The sequence below is a fragment of the Oncorhynchus mykiss genome, chromosome 7, assembly GCF_013265735.2.
Source record: "Oncorhynchus mykiss isolate Arlee chromosome 7, USDA_OmykA_1.1, whole genome shotgun sequence".
Classification (NCBI taxonomy): Eukaryota; Metazoa; Chordata; class Actinopteri; order Salmoniformes; family Salmonidae; genus Oncorhynchus; species Oncorhynchus mykiss.
In genome coordinates this window covers 18,244,283-18,257,870 of record NC_048571.1, presented here as the reverse complement: position 1 = coordinate 18,257,870, position 13,588 = coordinate 18,244,283, and the positions used below count along the sequence as shown (strand labels likewise).

Genomic DNA, 13,588 nt, shown 5'->3' with positions numbered 1-13,588 from the left:
TAAGTGCAATCATTCCCATTCACTTGACAATGGAAAGGCAGTAAGCACCTGTATATGTGCATTCAGTCAAGAGAGTAATGGAATATGTTAATCAAGTGTGCAGCACACTTGAAATTAGTCATACTTTCACCCAGATTTCCCATGGACTGTTTTGATATCGTCATCTGAAATATGGAACATGCTGTAGAGCAGGGGTACTCAACTCTTACACTACGAGGTCCAGAGCCTGCTGGTTTTCTGTTCTACCTGGTAATGAATTGCACACACCTGGTGTCACAGGTACAAATCAGTCCCTGATTAGAGGGGAACAATGAAACAATGCAGTGGAACTGGCTTTGAGTTCCAGAGTTGAGTTTGAGGGCTGTAAGAGCCTCAATGCAGCTTAATACAAGCGGAAAGCAGACACAGTAGTAATAAATAAATAAAACACAACACACTGTACCAGTTACTGCACGGTCTGAACTAGAAGCACAATTATTTCGCTACACTCACATTAACATCTGCTAACCATGTGTATGTGACCAATGGAATTTGATTTGATTTAACAACAACAAAGTAGGACAGGAGACATCTCTTTCTCAGATACTTCTAGATTAAAAACAATAATGTCTCTTATCAGACTAACTGAAACGTCACCCCAGCTCAGACATAACAGTCCATAGTTTAGTCTCGCTGGCTGTTTGTGGAGTCTCATATACTGAGGCATGGGAGTTTGGGGGCGGGGGGTCAAACATACAGTAACAGATAGACGGTCCAATAGTATCCTGAGGTGATGTACTCATGTCTCGTGAGACTCTTTGTTAGTAAACACACAGATGCGTAGAGTTCAGGCTAGGCGAGCAATAGTGAATCCCGTGGGATAACTAAATATGTCACACACACTAACCCACCCCCTCCCCATCCCTGTTGTCTGTCTGCTCTCAAGGTCACTGTGCGTGCGTTTGTGCGCGTGTGTGTTGGCCGGGATAGTCAGCCTCCCTCTCCCTTCCGGTACACTGTGTTGACTGCAATACTGACTGAATCCATCTCTCCAGTCTCTCCTAACAGACTGATGCAGAGATGATGCAGTTATAGCACTGCTGTAAGTGAGTCTAATGTGAACTGGCTTAACAGACATCGTGACACATTCATCATAGACGCAATCCTTTCACTAAATTTGATTAACAAATAACATACATCCTTTTCAGAATAAGTGGCATTTAAAAAAAAAAGTATGACTACTGTAAGAGTACTTAGCAAGATGGCAGCAGGGGGAAATGAAACATTTATGGGAGGTACCTTGATGCAGGCAATGGTAATATTTGGGTGTAAGGGATGGGGGCTTGGGGTCTTGGGGACTGGCCACATTCCTTTTCTACCTGCTCATTCTGTATGAGAATCTTCATACTTTAAAACAAGTTCCCTCCTTATGAGGTGTCAAGCAGAGACATTGGATGTGGTTGTGTGCGATGGAGGAGGAGACAACGTGACAAAGCAGATTACGCCATCACGTCTATCTGATGAAATCAGAAGGCAGAGAGCGCCTCCTTGTGGCCATAACACATCTGAGCGTCATCATCATCACTACGATCTGGTAAAATTCCATTCCCATGTACAAGGAACGCACCGAGTACAGGGAGGACGGACTGCGGCAGCGGGCCAAGCAAATCATTCAATAAGATCCAAAGGAGCCTGGTGCGAGTTTTTAGGAAGTCCTGTCATTCCTGGTTGCAGTTAGATCAGCACACTGGGGCCAGTCATTGTTGTGGTAGACCTACAGCTGGTTTTCCCCTTGACTAATCAACAGACCATCCTGACTCCACCCATCTCCTTCCCCATATTGTAGCATGATAAGGGTGAGTTTTAAAGTTTTCTGAGAATTACGTTTTATTCCCCACTGATCCTTTGTATTTAAAAAATATATATTCATACACAACCTCTGTATACCTGTCTACCTGCTGTAAACAGTACAAAAGGCCTAAACATATAGGAGTGGCAAGATTTTGTGAGAAGATTATGAGTATTGTAACTATCACCTGCAAGTAGGCTTTCAGAGAAAAGGTGAAACTCTCCCTTAGTTTATTGAAAAGGTCACCTTGTATTCATCAAATTAAAAATAGAGCTAAATCCCCACAACACAAGAGCTCACTATACCAATGACATGTTCCCAATACCTTTAGTCTGCTTACCTTCTATGGCCAATGGGTGTAGCGCTAGAGCAGGGATTCCCAAATTTGGTCCTGGGGCACCCCCTTGGGGCACCTTTTGGTTTTGCCCTAGCACTACACAGTTGATTCAAATAACCAACTCATCATCAAGCTTTTAATATTTGAATTAACTGTGTAGTGCTATGGCCAAAACCAAAACGTGCACCCAGGGAGGGCCCCAGGACCGAGTTTGGGAATCGCTGCTATAGAGCATAACTGCATGAATATAAAAAATATATTTTTCTTCAATGCAAACGACGATGTCATGGCAAAACAATGTAAAATGTTGAAGTCAGTGTGTTTTTGTTACTTTTATTGATTTATTATACTATTTTCGTTTTTGTTCTTTTACATTTTTTTGAAGTCAGTGTTTACATGCAACCCATTCTCTGTTAACGGACTAAATGCATTGTGCACAGCTGCTTATGTAATATAGACCAGGTAAGTTATACCATTAAACACACTGCCCATGCAATAATAAAGGTTAAATAAAATAAATAAAATAAAAATTATAACATTTGAATAATATAATATATGCCACATTCACACAGTCAGTGTGTTAAACTTTATCCTGGATAACTTAACAAGATAAATGTTTGTGTTGCATTTGTATTGGCAGACAAATACGGGTAGGTCTATAGTTAGAGCAGTAGGCCTTACTAAGGTGTGACATTCTACAGGTTTACTTAAACCTGTACGATGTCACACAAACATTTACCTTCCTTCTTTATGTCATACCAAACAGAGTATAGCTCAAATCCTATTCATCTAACACCGATCCTCATGCCTATTCTACTTTAGCCATTCTACCATTTGCTTGGCGGCAAACTTGCTAGCCACAATTTCACAACCCAAATGGCATGTGCCCATTTCCACAGTTCTCCCTCAACTTGCTAACTTTATTACATAACATGAAGTTATTCCATTTCACAACTGACAGACTTGCCTCCTTTTGCTTGTAAACTTCCTTTACTTAGCTTTCATCCATTGGCTGCATTGCAGAAAAAGTAACTGGTTTTAGCACTATTGCTTCAGCGCATGCTCCAACATGTCATCTACTGTCCATGAACAACTCCACAACAAAGCAACAAACACTATTATGGCTGACCAAGGTGTGACCTCAAAATAATACTTTAAAACAATGTGATGTGGGTAGATATGGCTTTATTTATATAATATTAATTATTATTATTTATTTTCTACCTAATACATTTTTCCACCTAGCCTACAATATATTTTATATAATGGAAATGTAAACGTACATGGCAAAATGTCACATGGACATTATTACAATCAAAGAAAATATTGACAAGATAGTCTAGTGAACGCTCTAACAATGGAAATGTTCCTCAGACTTGGTAGCAGGCAGGAGGAGTCACGATCAGGTGGGACCATTCTAGCCAATGAGAGGGCAGATACACGCGTGTGACCAGGCAAAACTCCAAAAATAAAATCGTTGTTTTTTTGCCGAAATTCCATGTGCGTCCACTTATATCAATACATTCGTAACAAAATAACAATTACGAAACTTATGTTCACTCAATTAAGATTCACGTAGCAAATTATATATTAATTATTTTGTTTTCGCAAATTCAACACTCTCATTGACCTCCATACAAAAATGTCTCACCTCACGTATTATTTTCGTAGACAGATTTTGGGCGGAGTAAATCCTCTCGCGTCGCCTCTTCCTCTGTGCTACAATGTTGCAACAAGAGACAGTTGGACCCCGCAAAACAAAACAAATATGGCGGCTGACGGCTTAAGAACTGCAATTCGATTCGAGTTGTAGGCTGCGCTGTAATTTTCGAACCGAAAAGGGGTATGAATAACGTTTAGTGCTTTTAAATTATATTTGGTGTGATAGAATTTAGCTAACATATTGCATCAAAGCTTCCGTTTCCCAACATACATTTTAGTGTAGCCCGCCCTGAAGTGCATTAGCTGCATTTTAGAATCTGGTTTCAAAATTCTGTTCAAATGTGTCTGCCACACTTCAAAGCATTGCATAAAAAGATGTATTAACTGCATAAATGTTTGTAGACCCAAGGGTTTCGGATGACAATATCATGACCCTACAAAAGATGTAGCCTAAATGGCATTTACATATCAATGTCTTTCTCCCGCCAGTCTCTAAGAATATGACCACCATGGACACAAAACAGATCACTCATCATGCTCTTCAAATGGACAAATTTAACAGGGCAGGTAACTATGGCAACATTATGCCTCTCCTCACCGCCCTTGTTAATGCCTGTGTGACTTGTGAGCAGCTGCAAGGCACAGACATTGTCAGGGTCCTTTACAGACTCCTCAAAACCTGCTCAGACAATTCAGTGAAAAAAACAGCCAAGCACCTGTTGTCAAAATGGAAGAAACTCTACAGTCACCCCTATCATATCTCAAAGGAGAATGGAAGTGAAGAAGAATTCACTGTCATTGGAGAGAGTATGCTGGCTGATAAAGCGTGTCTGGCAGGCAGAGGTGGCCTAGCTGCTGGTGATGCTAGTAAACCAGTGGAGTTGGGTGTGGTTTTCCATACTGGGTCAGAGGACAGAACACTCAAAAATGGGACCAAGTGTGGGAGAGCTAAGGGAGAAGGGTTGTCACTGTGGCAGGCAGCTGGTGATTTGTCTTCGGGGTCAATTTTGCCCACCCTCTCAAAGCAGTCAGAACCTCCTGCCACCACTTCCCTGGATACCCCTCCCCTCTGTAAGGATTCCTCTGATTCGGGTTTGAGGACAAAGTGCATCCAGCTTCTCCATGGTGCCCTCGATCCAGAAACTTCCAAGGAAGCAGAGGGGAAGACTGCAGATCTGGCCCGCGTCATAGAGGTGCACATCCACGCGCTGCACCGTGCAAACCAGGCCAAATACAAGGCCTGCATCAGGAGTAAGGTCGCCAACCTAAGGAACCCCAAAAACGGCCACCTTCGGTGTGGTCTCCTGGGCGGCAGCCTGGGGCCGGAAGTCTTCGCCGGGATGTCTTTGGAGGAGATGGCCAACGAGGAGCTCCAGCGGCTGAGGGAGGAGTACTCATCGCGGGGGGTGAGTGAGAGGCAGCTACCCCAGGGGGTGGAGGGGACGCCCACCCAGAAGCTGCGGTGCAGGCGGTGCGAGGGGTCGGACTGCAGAGTGACGCAGGTGTCCCGGAGCACTCTGTTTCTGCCGGCGTGGGTCCGCCAGGCCACCGCAGACCAGGATGCCATGACCTTTGTGACCTGTAGCAGGTGTGGGGAGCAGTGGTACCACAGCGGCTGGGTGTGCCTCTGATAGGCCATCCTCACCACACTACATGTAAAATGCCTGCTTTGTTTTTGTTGAGATTCTGTTGAAATGGCTTTACCCTATCAAACTGAATAATGTCATGTTTTAATCACAGAAATAAAGGTACATTTTACCACATGATTATGCAATACATTGTCATTAAACTTGCTGCACTACATACTGTAATACAAATGTGGTTCTCTTTCTTTTACTATTTATTTCTCAATCTGGCATTAATATGTACTGTGTGTTTAGCATGGGGTCTTTCTGTGTGTGAGAACAGAAGATGTTGACATTTCTGTTGAGCTGCAGATTAAGACCCATGTGGCCTTCCTGTGGCCACGTGACCCTGTGAGCAGCACAAGGAGCATGTGACCCATTAATCAGCCCAAGATACAGCTCTGGCAGGGTCATGTCTAGAAGGGATACAGTTTATGTCAAAAGTTGATTTTTACTTTAGCTAACCCTTTTCCTGACCTAAACTGAATTATCCTAACCTGCTGCGTAAATTCTCCTAACCTGCTACGAAAAGTCAATTTTGAGATAAACCGCCCTCCGGCCGGAGGTTTGCTGATCTCCCATGATCCCTCACTTTCTAGCCCACAGCCAGTGCTAATGACTCAGGATCCCATCATTGTGATGACAGTGAAGTCTTAGAATTCCAAAAAGATCCATGCTAGTTGGACAAAGTTGGCTAAATTAGCTATTCTCTGTAGGCAGTGATAGTGGTTCGGGAATATATGGAATGGTAGCAGTATTTTGTTTTACATAAGATTATAATAAATGGTTATATTGTTAAATAATCAAATAAAATAAAAATGTATTTGTCACATACACATGGTTAGCAGATGTTAATGCGAGTGTAGCGAAATGCTTGTGCTTCTAGTTCCGACAATGCAGTAATAACCAACGAGTAATCTAACCTAACAATTCCACAACTACTACAGAACGGCATAGGCAAGATGCAGTAGATGATATAGAGTACAGTATATACATATGAGATGAGTAATGTAGGGTATATAAACATAAAGTGGCATTGTTTAAAGTGCTAGTGATACATTTTTACATCAATTTCCATCAATTAATATACCCGTTATATTAATGAATGTTAAAGTTATATTAAATGGGTATATATTTCATTGAAATGGCCATTGAACAGTAGGAATTATTGTATATGACTTGTTCTCATCAGTGTTTTTGTAATGCGTCTGTACATTAGAGATATCTGTATCGGAGTCATTGGAGATAACATTCTGTTTTATCAACTGAATTAAGTTTGTGTTTCACTATCAGTATGTCATGTGTATTTTCAAGGAGTGTCTTTTCCAAAGTCCATGCAGTTCCCTATCTTATTGATAGTCTCCCTGTTTATAGCCTTTAACTTTTCAATCATTGTCTGGTGACTTTCTTTGAGAGACACACACATGCATGCTCAGGCAGTATGTGTGTAATGCACATGGTGATACTTACAAACATAGACACACCTTTACAATCATTCACATTCACACTGTTTAATACATTGTGTGTGCAGGCTTTTCTGCCCACTCCCACACTGATAATATTACAATAGATAAACGTTATCAAGTGGAAAGTCCACATTCTCATATCTTTCAAAGAGCATACTATTGCTGATACTGTACATTGAGGTACAGCATAATGAAATGTAGGGGAGAGTGGGGTAAGTTGGTTGAAAAGGGGTAAGTTGAGCCACCCTTGTTTCTAGGCAAACCATACACAAAATTTATATTTTTACCAAATATTTAGGGAGAGGCCATCCTTTCATGGAGTCTGTTAAGGAAGAAACTTGGAAAAAGTGGCAGGCAAGTTATTTGCAAAAAACAGATTTTCACCAAGTTATAGGAATTTGTGTTAGAGGTTTCATGATTATTGTATCTAAACCAAAGTAGATCATTTTAAGATTGTTCTATACATCAGTTGTGGTCAATATGAGGTCCTAAACCTAGTATGAAATTGCATTATTGTAGCTGTGTGGGCTAAAATAGTCAAATGTTTGCCTTGGGGTAAGTTGAGCCAATGGCAAGTTGAGTAAATTGAAGTGTTTTGTTCCCAGGCGTAATGCAAGGCATTATCGCTGGCATATGAGATAACAACAGGGCCTGGTCTGGTAAAAGTGTAAAATAATAATAATAATTGTTGTTTGTTAGGTGTTAAGCCTGTGTTAAAATATGCTTAAAATTATGAAAGGATACAAAGTTATTGTGATTCTGTTGAATTGTGTTTGGGAAATAAATATAGACATGGTTTTAAACATTTGTATGCGGCTTAACTTACCTTCTCCCGGGGCTCAACTTACCCCATACTACAATTTATCCTCTTAAAATCTGATTTTAAACCAAACCCTAACCTTAACTACACCGCTAACGTTATGCTTAACCTAAATTAATATTTAGACTTTTGTGGCCAATTATGACTTTGTGGTTGTGCTTTGTAAACCGTATTCTTGGCACAACGGGGCTTGGCTATCCTTGACAAAGTGCAGTGTTTGAGTGATTGACTGTGTCATCGACTAAAATATTGCTATAACATATGTTGTAATTAAAAAACTATCCATTGCATTGTAAGATCTGACATGTGTATGCAACTCCTGGGCAGAGGAAAGCGGCCATTGTATAGAACGTTACAGGGACGTCATTACAATATTGCCAGAGATGTTTTGTATGGGAATTGCAATGGCCACATTCAAATGCCATGACGCATCAGTGTTTAGAATGTCAATTTTCTGCTATACTTTTTCAGTAGTGAAAGCACCATTACACACACATTAATAGCTTCCTTTATCCATTTAGCCCACAGTAGGCGTGACAAACGATCGGTCATATGAGCGTCAGTAGCGCTCGAGCAGTCCTGCCCAGTAGCGCCAAGTCACCGGGAAACCTCGGCCGCTCGTAAGGATTTTGCAAAGGGATGGAGCGGTATGGCGACGCCGACGTACATTATAAACATCAAGGTACAGTTGCAACCAATTGATACTTTTCGTAGCTAGATATTTCAGACTTTCACATTTAATGGAAATTCTATTTGTTTACCAGTTAGCCTAGCCAGCTACATGAAGCCAGCTGATGTTTAGGCTTCGCGCATGATCTCACAGACTACGTGGTTCATGGCAAGCGAGCAGTTCGAGACAACTGGGAACTGAAAAAAGAACGAGGTCAAATCAGTCAGTGATCTTCAGGTCGGAATGTCGGAGCTCTAAGAAAGATGCCCAAGTCTCCGAATTGTAATTCCGAGTTGGATGACCGTTCAAACGATTTTGTTCTCCAGTCAGAGCTCGTTTTTGCCTAGTTGTCTTGAACGCATTGAAGTCAAGGATGTCCGAGTTCCCAGTTGTTTTTGAACGCGTATATTCATTAGCAGTCTTTATTCCTAATGTTTGTTTGTTATTTAGACCGTGGGAGTCCGCTATACTTACTCCATATGACAGTCTTGTTGTGTACCTGCTAATCAGCCTACTACCAAAGCAAGTTTGTTTCCAATAGCCTATACCGTCACAGAGCTATAGCCTACGTCCCTTTTCAGATCATCCTAGGGATGGATGTCTTCACTTTTATCTAAGTGTGTCATCAAACAAAGCACAAACATTCCAAGCTTCTGCGCATGTTCTATCCAACCAAGTTCTCTGTTGGCTAGTGATGGAAGTTATGCTGGGGATAGGACCAGAGTGTCTTGTTCTACAAATCTATGGTAGGATATTTGAATAGGGCTCTTTGTTGAATAGATAGAGCATTACCATAGTTACATAAAGGTTACAAAAAATACCATTGATTACAATGCTGATAATGCTCAAACATTTTTTTTATTTAATTCGAACCTGAACAGGAGGCCTACTTCCCCTTTAAATCTTGTGACTGGTGAGAGCCAGTGCTGATATGGGCACATGACTCTCTCTCTCTCTCTGTGTTTTTCAGTGAACCACAGCTGCAGAAAGGCAGCATAACAAAGGTGCAGTCAGTCAGTGTCCTCCCTTGTCCAGATATATTCCAGCACATTAATTTCACTGTAGTTGGCTGAGGCAGCTAACAATAGGCAAGAGTCTTTAACCAATTTGACTAACAAGATGTGCGTCTGTTACCTATGTCTCTGACCTATTTGGGCTGATTAGCCCATTTCACTACCCTTTTGGATGTTATTATATCATTATGGAAATGGATAGAGGGCTAGAGAAGATTTCTTAAGTAGTTAACTCCATTGACTAAAGGTCAGTGGTGCAAGTCATTTCAATTTAACGGCACATTGTTTGTCACAGTATTTGTGGCTGCTGAACACTACCTCAATCAGAGACAAGGCATTGATCGATTATGTGATGGATAGCCACTGAGGTGGTGATAAGCTCAGATTTCTCTACTCATTCTAACCCCTTCATCACCAACCAGATAACAGTTGGAGCCCCGTTAAAATCGTCACTCTGGAAAAGGGCTTCATCAGGTCTCACAGATGTTAGGAATTGGATGATCGGATTTTCTATTTCTTCTCTTTTTAAAAAGAAACTTGAAATATAATTAATAGAATTGCAAGTGGGTTGACCCACTTGGTCTCTTGGACTAATTGGGGTCTTTGTTTGTTAAAGGATAACATTCGTCTTTACTTTCTCAGCAGCCTGCAATGTTAGTCATTGCTTAACCCTTCAGTGTGTTACTGTATTAACAACCAAGGCCTACAACAACCTGGAATTTTAATACCCATACCAGACATCCGTCAGACTAATAGAGTTGAAATGAACGACATTCACTCAAAGTACAGGAACTTAAAGTCCTCATTAAATGCACGCCATGGAATCCTTTGACATGTTCATGTAGTTCATCATCGTCATGGTATTAGTCTGACATCATACCTTCTGTTTTTTCTAACAGGTGCTGAATTAGGCTATGGTTTGCCCTGATACATAACGGTAAGAAATGACGTGTTAAGAATGTATTACTGTCACTGTCTCTTCTTGTGTCCTTACACAATGCTTTCTATACTCTACTGTGCTGCTGTATTGTAGTAGACTAAGCTAAGTTTTAGGCCTAGGTCTGCTGTACTGTACAGTCGGCCAAACTCACCCCACGTGTTTAATGCATCATGTCTGCTCTGAAGCCAAGCATTATGCAGACAAAACGTTCTTGTGGTGTGTGGCCTGTGGCCACAGCTTTGCTCATGTGATTCTCTAAGAGATGGTCACCTGATCATTGTCCATGTGACACATGCTGAGAATATTACAACTCCTACAACAGTTAATGTTGGCAGGAAAATGTTACGTCTTCATTGGTTAAGATATCAACTACTAGACTGTATAACATTGTGACTGATTTGACTTTAGCTGACTACAGATGAGGTTGTTAATCTGTGTCACATGTTATTTTATTTTCTGACTGTTAACAGAGCAATCAATCAGTTGATTGATTAAACTGAATGACTATGTCATCTATTTGTCAGGTAACAGCAGCGCTTCCCAGACCCCCCCCCCCCCCCCCCCCCCCCCAAGCCAGCTACTCCACCAACCCTTCAGCCCAGGCCCAGCCATGACAGCCAAGTCGTCCCTGCTCAAGGTGATCCTCCTTGGGGACGGAGGCGTGGGCAAGTCCTCCCTCATGAACCGCTACGTCACCAACAAGTTTGACACGCATCTCTTCCACACCATTGGCGTGGAGTTCCTAAACAAGGAGCTGGAGGTGGACGGGCGCACCGTGACGCTCCAAATCTGGGACACGGCGGGCCAGGAGCGCTTCCGCTCACTCCGGACACCTTTCTACCGTGGCTCCGACTGTTGTCTCCTAACCTTCAGCGTGGATGACAACCAGAGCTTCCACAATCTCAACAACTGGAAGAAGGAGTTTGCCTACTACGCTGATGTCAAGGAACCTGAGAAGTTCCCATTCGTGATCCTGGGTAATAAGTTGGATGTGCCAGAGAGGCAGGTTTCGGGCGAGGACGCCCGCCAGTGGTGCCGCGACAACGGCGGCCACCCGTACTTTGAGACGAGCGCCAAGGACTCGACCAACGTGGCGGCCGCGTTTGAGGAGGCGGTGAGGAGGGTGCTGGCGCAGGAGGAACGGGGGGAGCACCTCATCCCGACGGACACAGTGGACCTGCACAGGAAGCCGCGCTCTGGCGCCTCCTGCTGCTGAGGAGATGTAGGGTTGATTACCTTTATTTGACTCTTAAAGGCCCAATGCAGCTGTTTTTCAATTTGAAATGCAAAAAAAATATTTCTCAAGCAAGAATTTTGCTAAGACTGGGAAAACTAGCTGTTTATTGGAAGAGGTTTGGAACAGTTTTTGTTATTGGTATATTAACCAGTCTACCGAACAGTGATGTCACCATTGAAAGCTGAAACTCCCATCCATGCAAACCTGCTGATTATAATGTCCTGTGTAGATTGTATTTTCAACCACCAACTATCAGGAAATAAACTGATCAAATTTTTTCACAATTTTACAGTGTTTGTTTCATCAGCTGTTTATACAATATGGTATGAAACACAGGAAAATTAGAATTTTGACTGCACTGGGCCTTCAAAGAGACAGCCTTCAAAGAGATCATTGTATTTGAACTTCTGCTGCCCAACTCTGGCCGTAACTTGTGAGTTCTGATGATACCAACGGCCACTTGGTTCAAGTTCTCCTTTTTAACTGTGGTTAATGCTTTTGTTCTGCTCTGTGCTCCTCCCTTGGTTTACCCGACTGCATGTGCACGCATACACACAGCCTGTTCATGGCATTATACACACCCAACCCACTTAGGCTATATAATTTTTATCATACACTGGAGTGCTCATAGTTGGGCCTGCTATTTGACATTCCTTTGCGCTGGCGAGTGTGTTTTATCAGTGACTACTATGATCAAGAGATTACTTTGTTCTGCGCTTGTCCTCCAGCAATCGAGTAATGACTAAATATTTACATTTTTAGTCATAGCAGACACCCTTATCCAGAGCAACTTACAGTAGTGAGTGCTTACATTTTATGTACTTTTTCATACTGGTCCCCCGTGGGAATCAAATTCACAACACTGCTGTTGCAAGCGCCCTGCTCTACCAATTGAGCCACATGGGAAATACTACATTGTCATCCCATCTATTAAATGGGCTGAATGTGCCAAATGTATATTAATATTGTTGATTGTTTAAAATAATCGTATTTTGTATTAACGTTAGTGGTGGTAGTCAGTACACAGACTGACTGAACTACAGTATGTGTTGGGGGGAAAACCAGAGGGTTCTGTCCAGTCTACATCATTGTACAAATGGAAAGAAAATTTCAGTCAAACCCATTTCTCTGATTATTCTCACTTGATGGGCTGATTTTAGATTTTAAACCCACTCAACCCAGCCATGCAAATTTTGGCTGTGTGAATTCGAAGCCGTTCATTGGCTGGATTGCGTGCTCTATAGAGACCAACGTATGTCCAGCCTTCATAATGACCAAAATAGCTTTAACATGTTTAATCTCATCCAATTTCCAGATAAACTGTCAAAAGCCTTTTTATAGCCATGTTAATGTGTGTTCGTTAGGAATGTCAGAGCACTGAATGAAGCATGTAGATTGGTCTTTTAGCTACAAAAACATTAGCTTTAATTTATTTAAATGTATTTACAGTCACTCACTACGTGAACTAGTGCACCTGATGCCTCAGGACGTAAGTGCATTAGCTAGCCTAACTGTTTTCGGAGAGTTTGGAAATTAGGCTTTTTAATGTTATGTTGCCTGGACCTGGACTAACCATTTAGGAATTGAGCAGCAAATCCCGGGCCAATGCGCCACAATTTATTATAGTAGGCTATAAGCTGACTTGTGCCATCATTAGTTCTGTGTACTATAGCCCCAAAGAAACCAGTCGTAAATGCATACCAGTTGTTTCTATGTTTTGCTGTAAAACAAGACCAACCATGACACACTAAAAACTGTAGGCCTATTATACTTTTGTTTTTATGTAAAAAAAATATTGTTGGTTATTTGTCAAAAGACCCCCAATAACAGTGATGTTACCAGTATTCAAATGCGAACCAGTAATTTCTACAGCAGGGTTCCCCAATTGGTAGCCCACGGCACACCAAGTTTTCTGAGCATATACAGTACCAGTCAAAGGTTTGGAGACACCTACTCATTCAAGGGTTTCTCTTTATTATCTACATTGTAG

The 13,588-nt window shown here is 41.8% G+C and overlaps 2 protein-coding genes across 2 annotated transcripts; both read left to right on the top strand.

Moving 5' to 3' along the window:
* The first annotated feature begins 1,609 nt into the window (after positions 1 to 1,609).
* On the top strand, positions 1,610 to 11,884 carry LOC110527433 (ras-related protein Rab-9A). The gene is made up of 4 exons (XM_021608698.2): positions 1,610 to 1,835; positions 8,260 to 8,420; positions 10,321 to 10,358; positions 10,886 to 11,884. Exon 4 carries the CDS (start codon positions 10,972 to 10,974, stop codon positions 11,575 to 11,577), a length of 606 nt encoding a protein of 201 aa, XP_021464373.1. The 5' UTR covers positions 1,610 to 1,835; positions 8,260 to 8,420; positions 10,321 to 10,358; positions 10,886 to 10,971; the 3' UTR covers positions 11,578 to 11,884.
* On the top strand, positions 3,861 to 5,634 carry LOC110527432 (transcription elongation factor A N-terminal and central domain-containing protein). Its single transcript, XM_021608697.2, has 2 exons — positions 3,861 to 4,008; positions 4,317 to 5,634. The coding sequence occupies exon 2, from the start codon at positions 4,328 to 4,330 to the stop codon at positions 5,456 to 5,458; it is 1,131 nt and encodes a 376-aa protein (XP_021464372.1). The 5' UTR covers positions 3,861 to 4,008; positions 4,317 to 4,327; the 3' UTR covers positions 5,459 to 5,634.
* Positions 11,885 to 13,588: the final 1,704 nt, after the last annotated feature.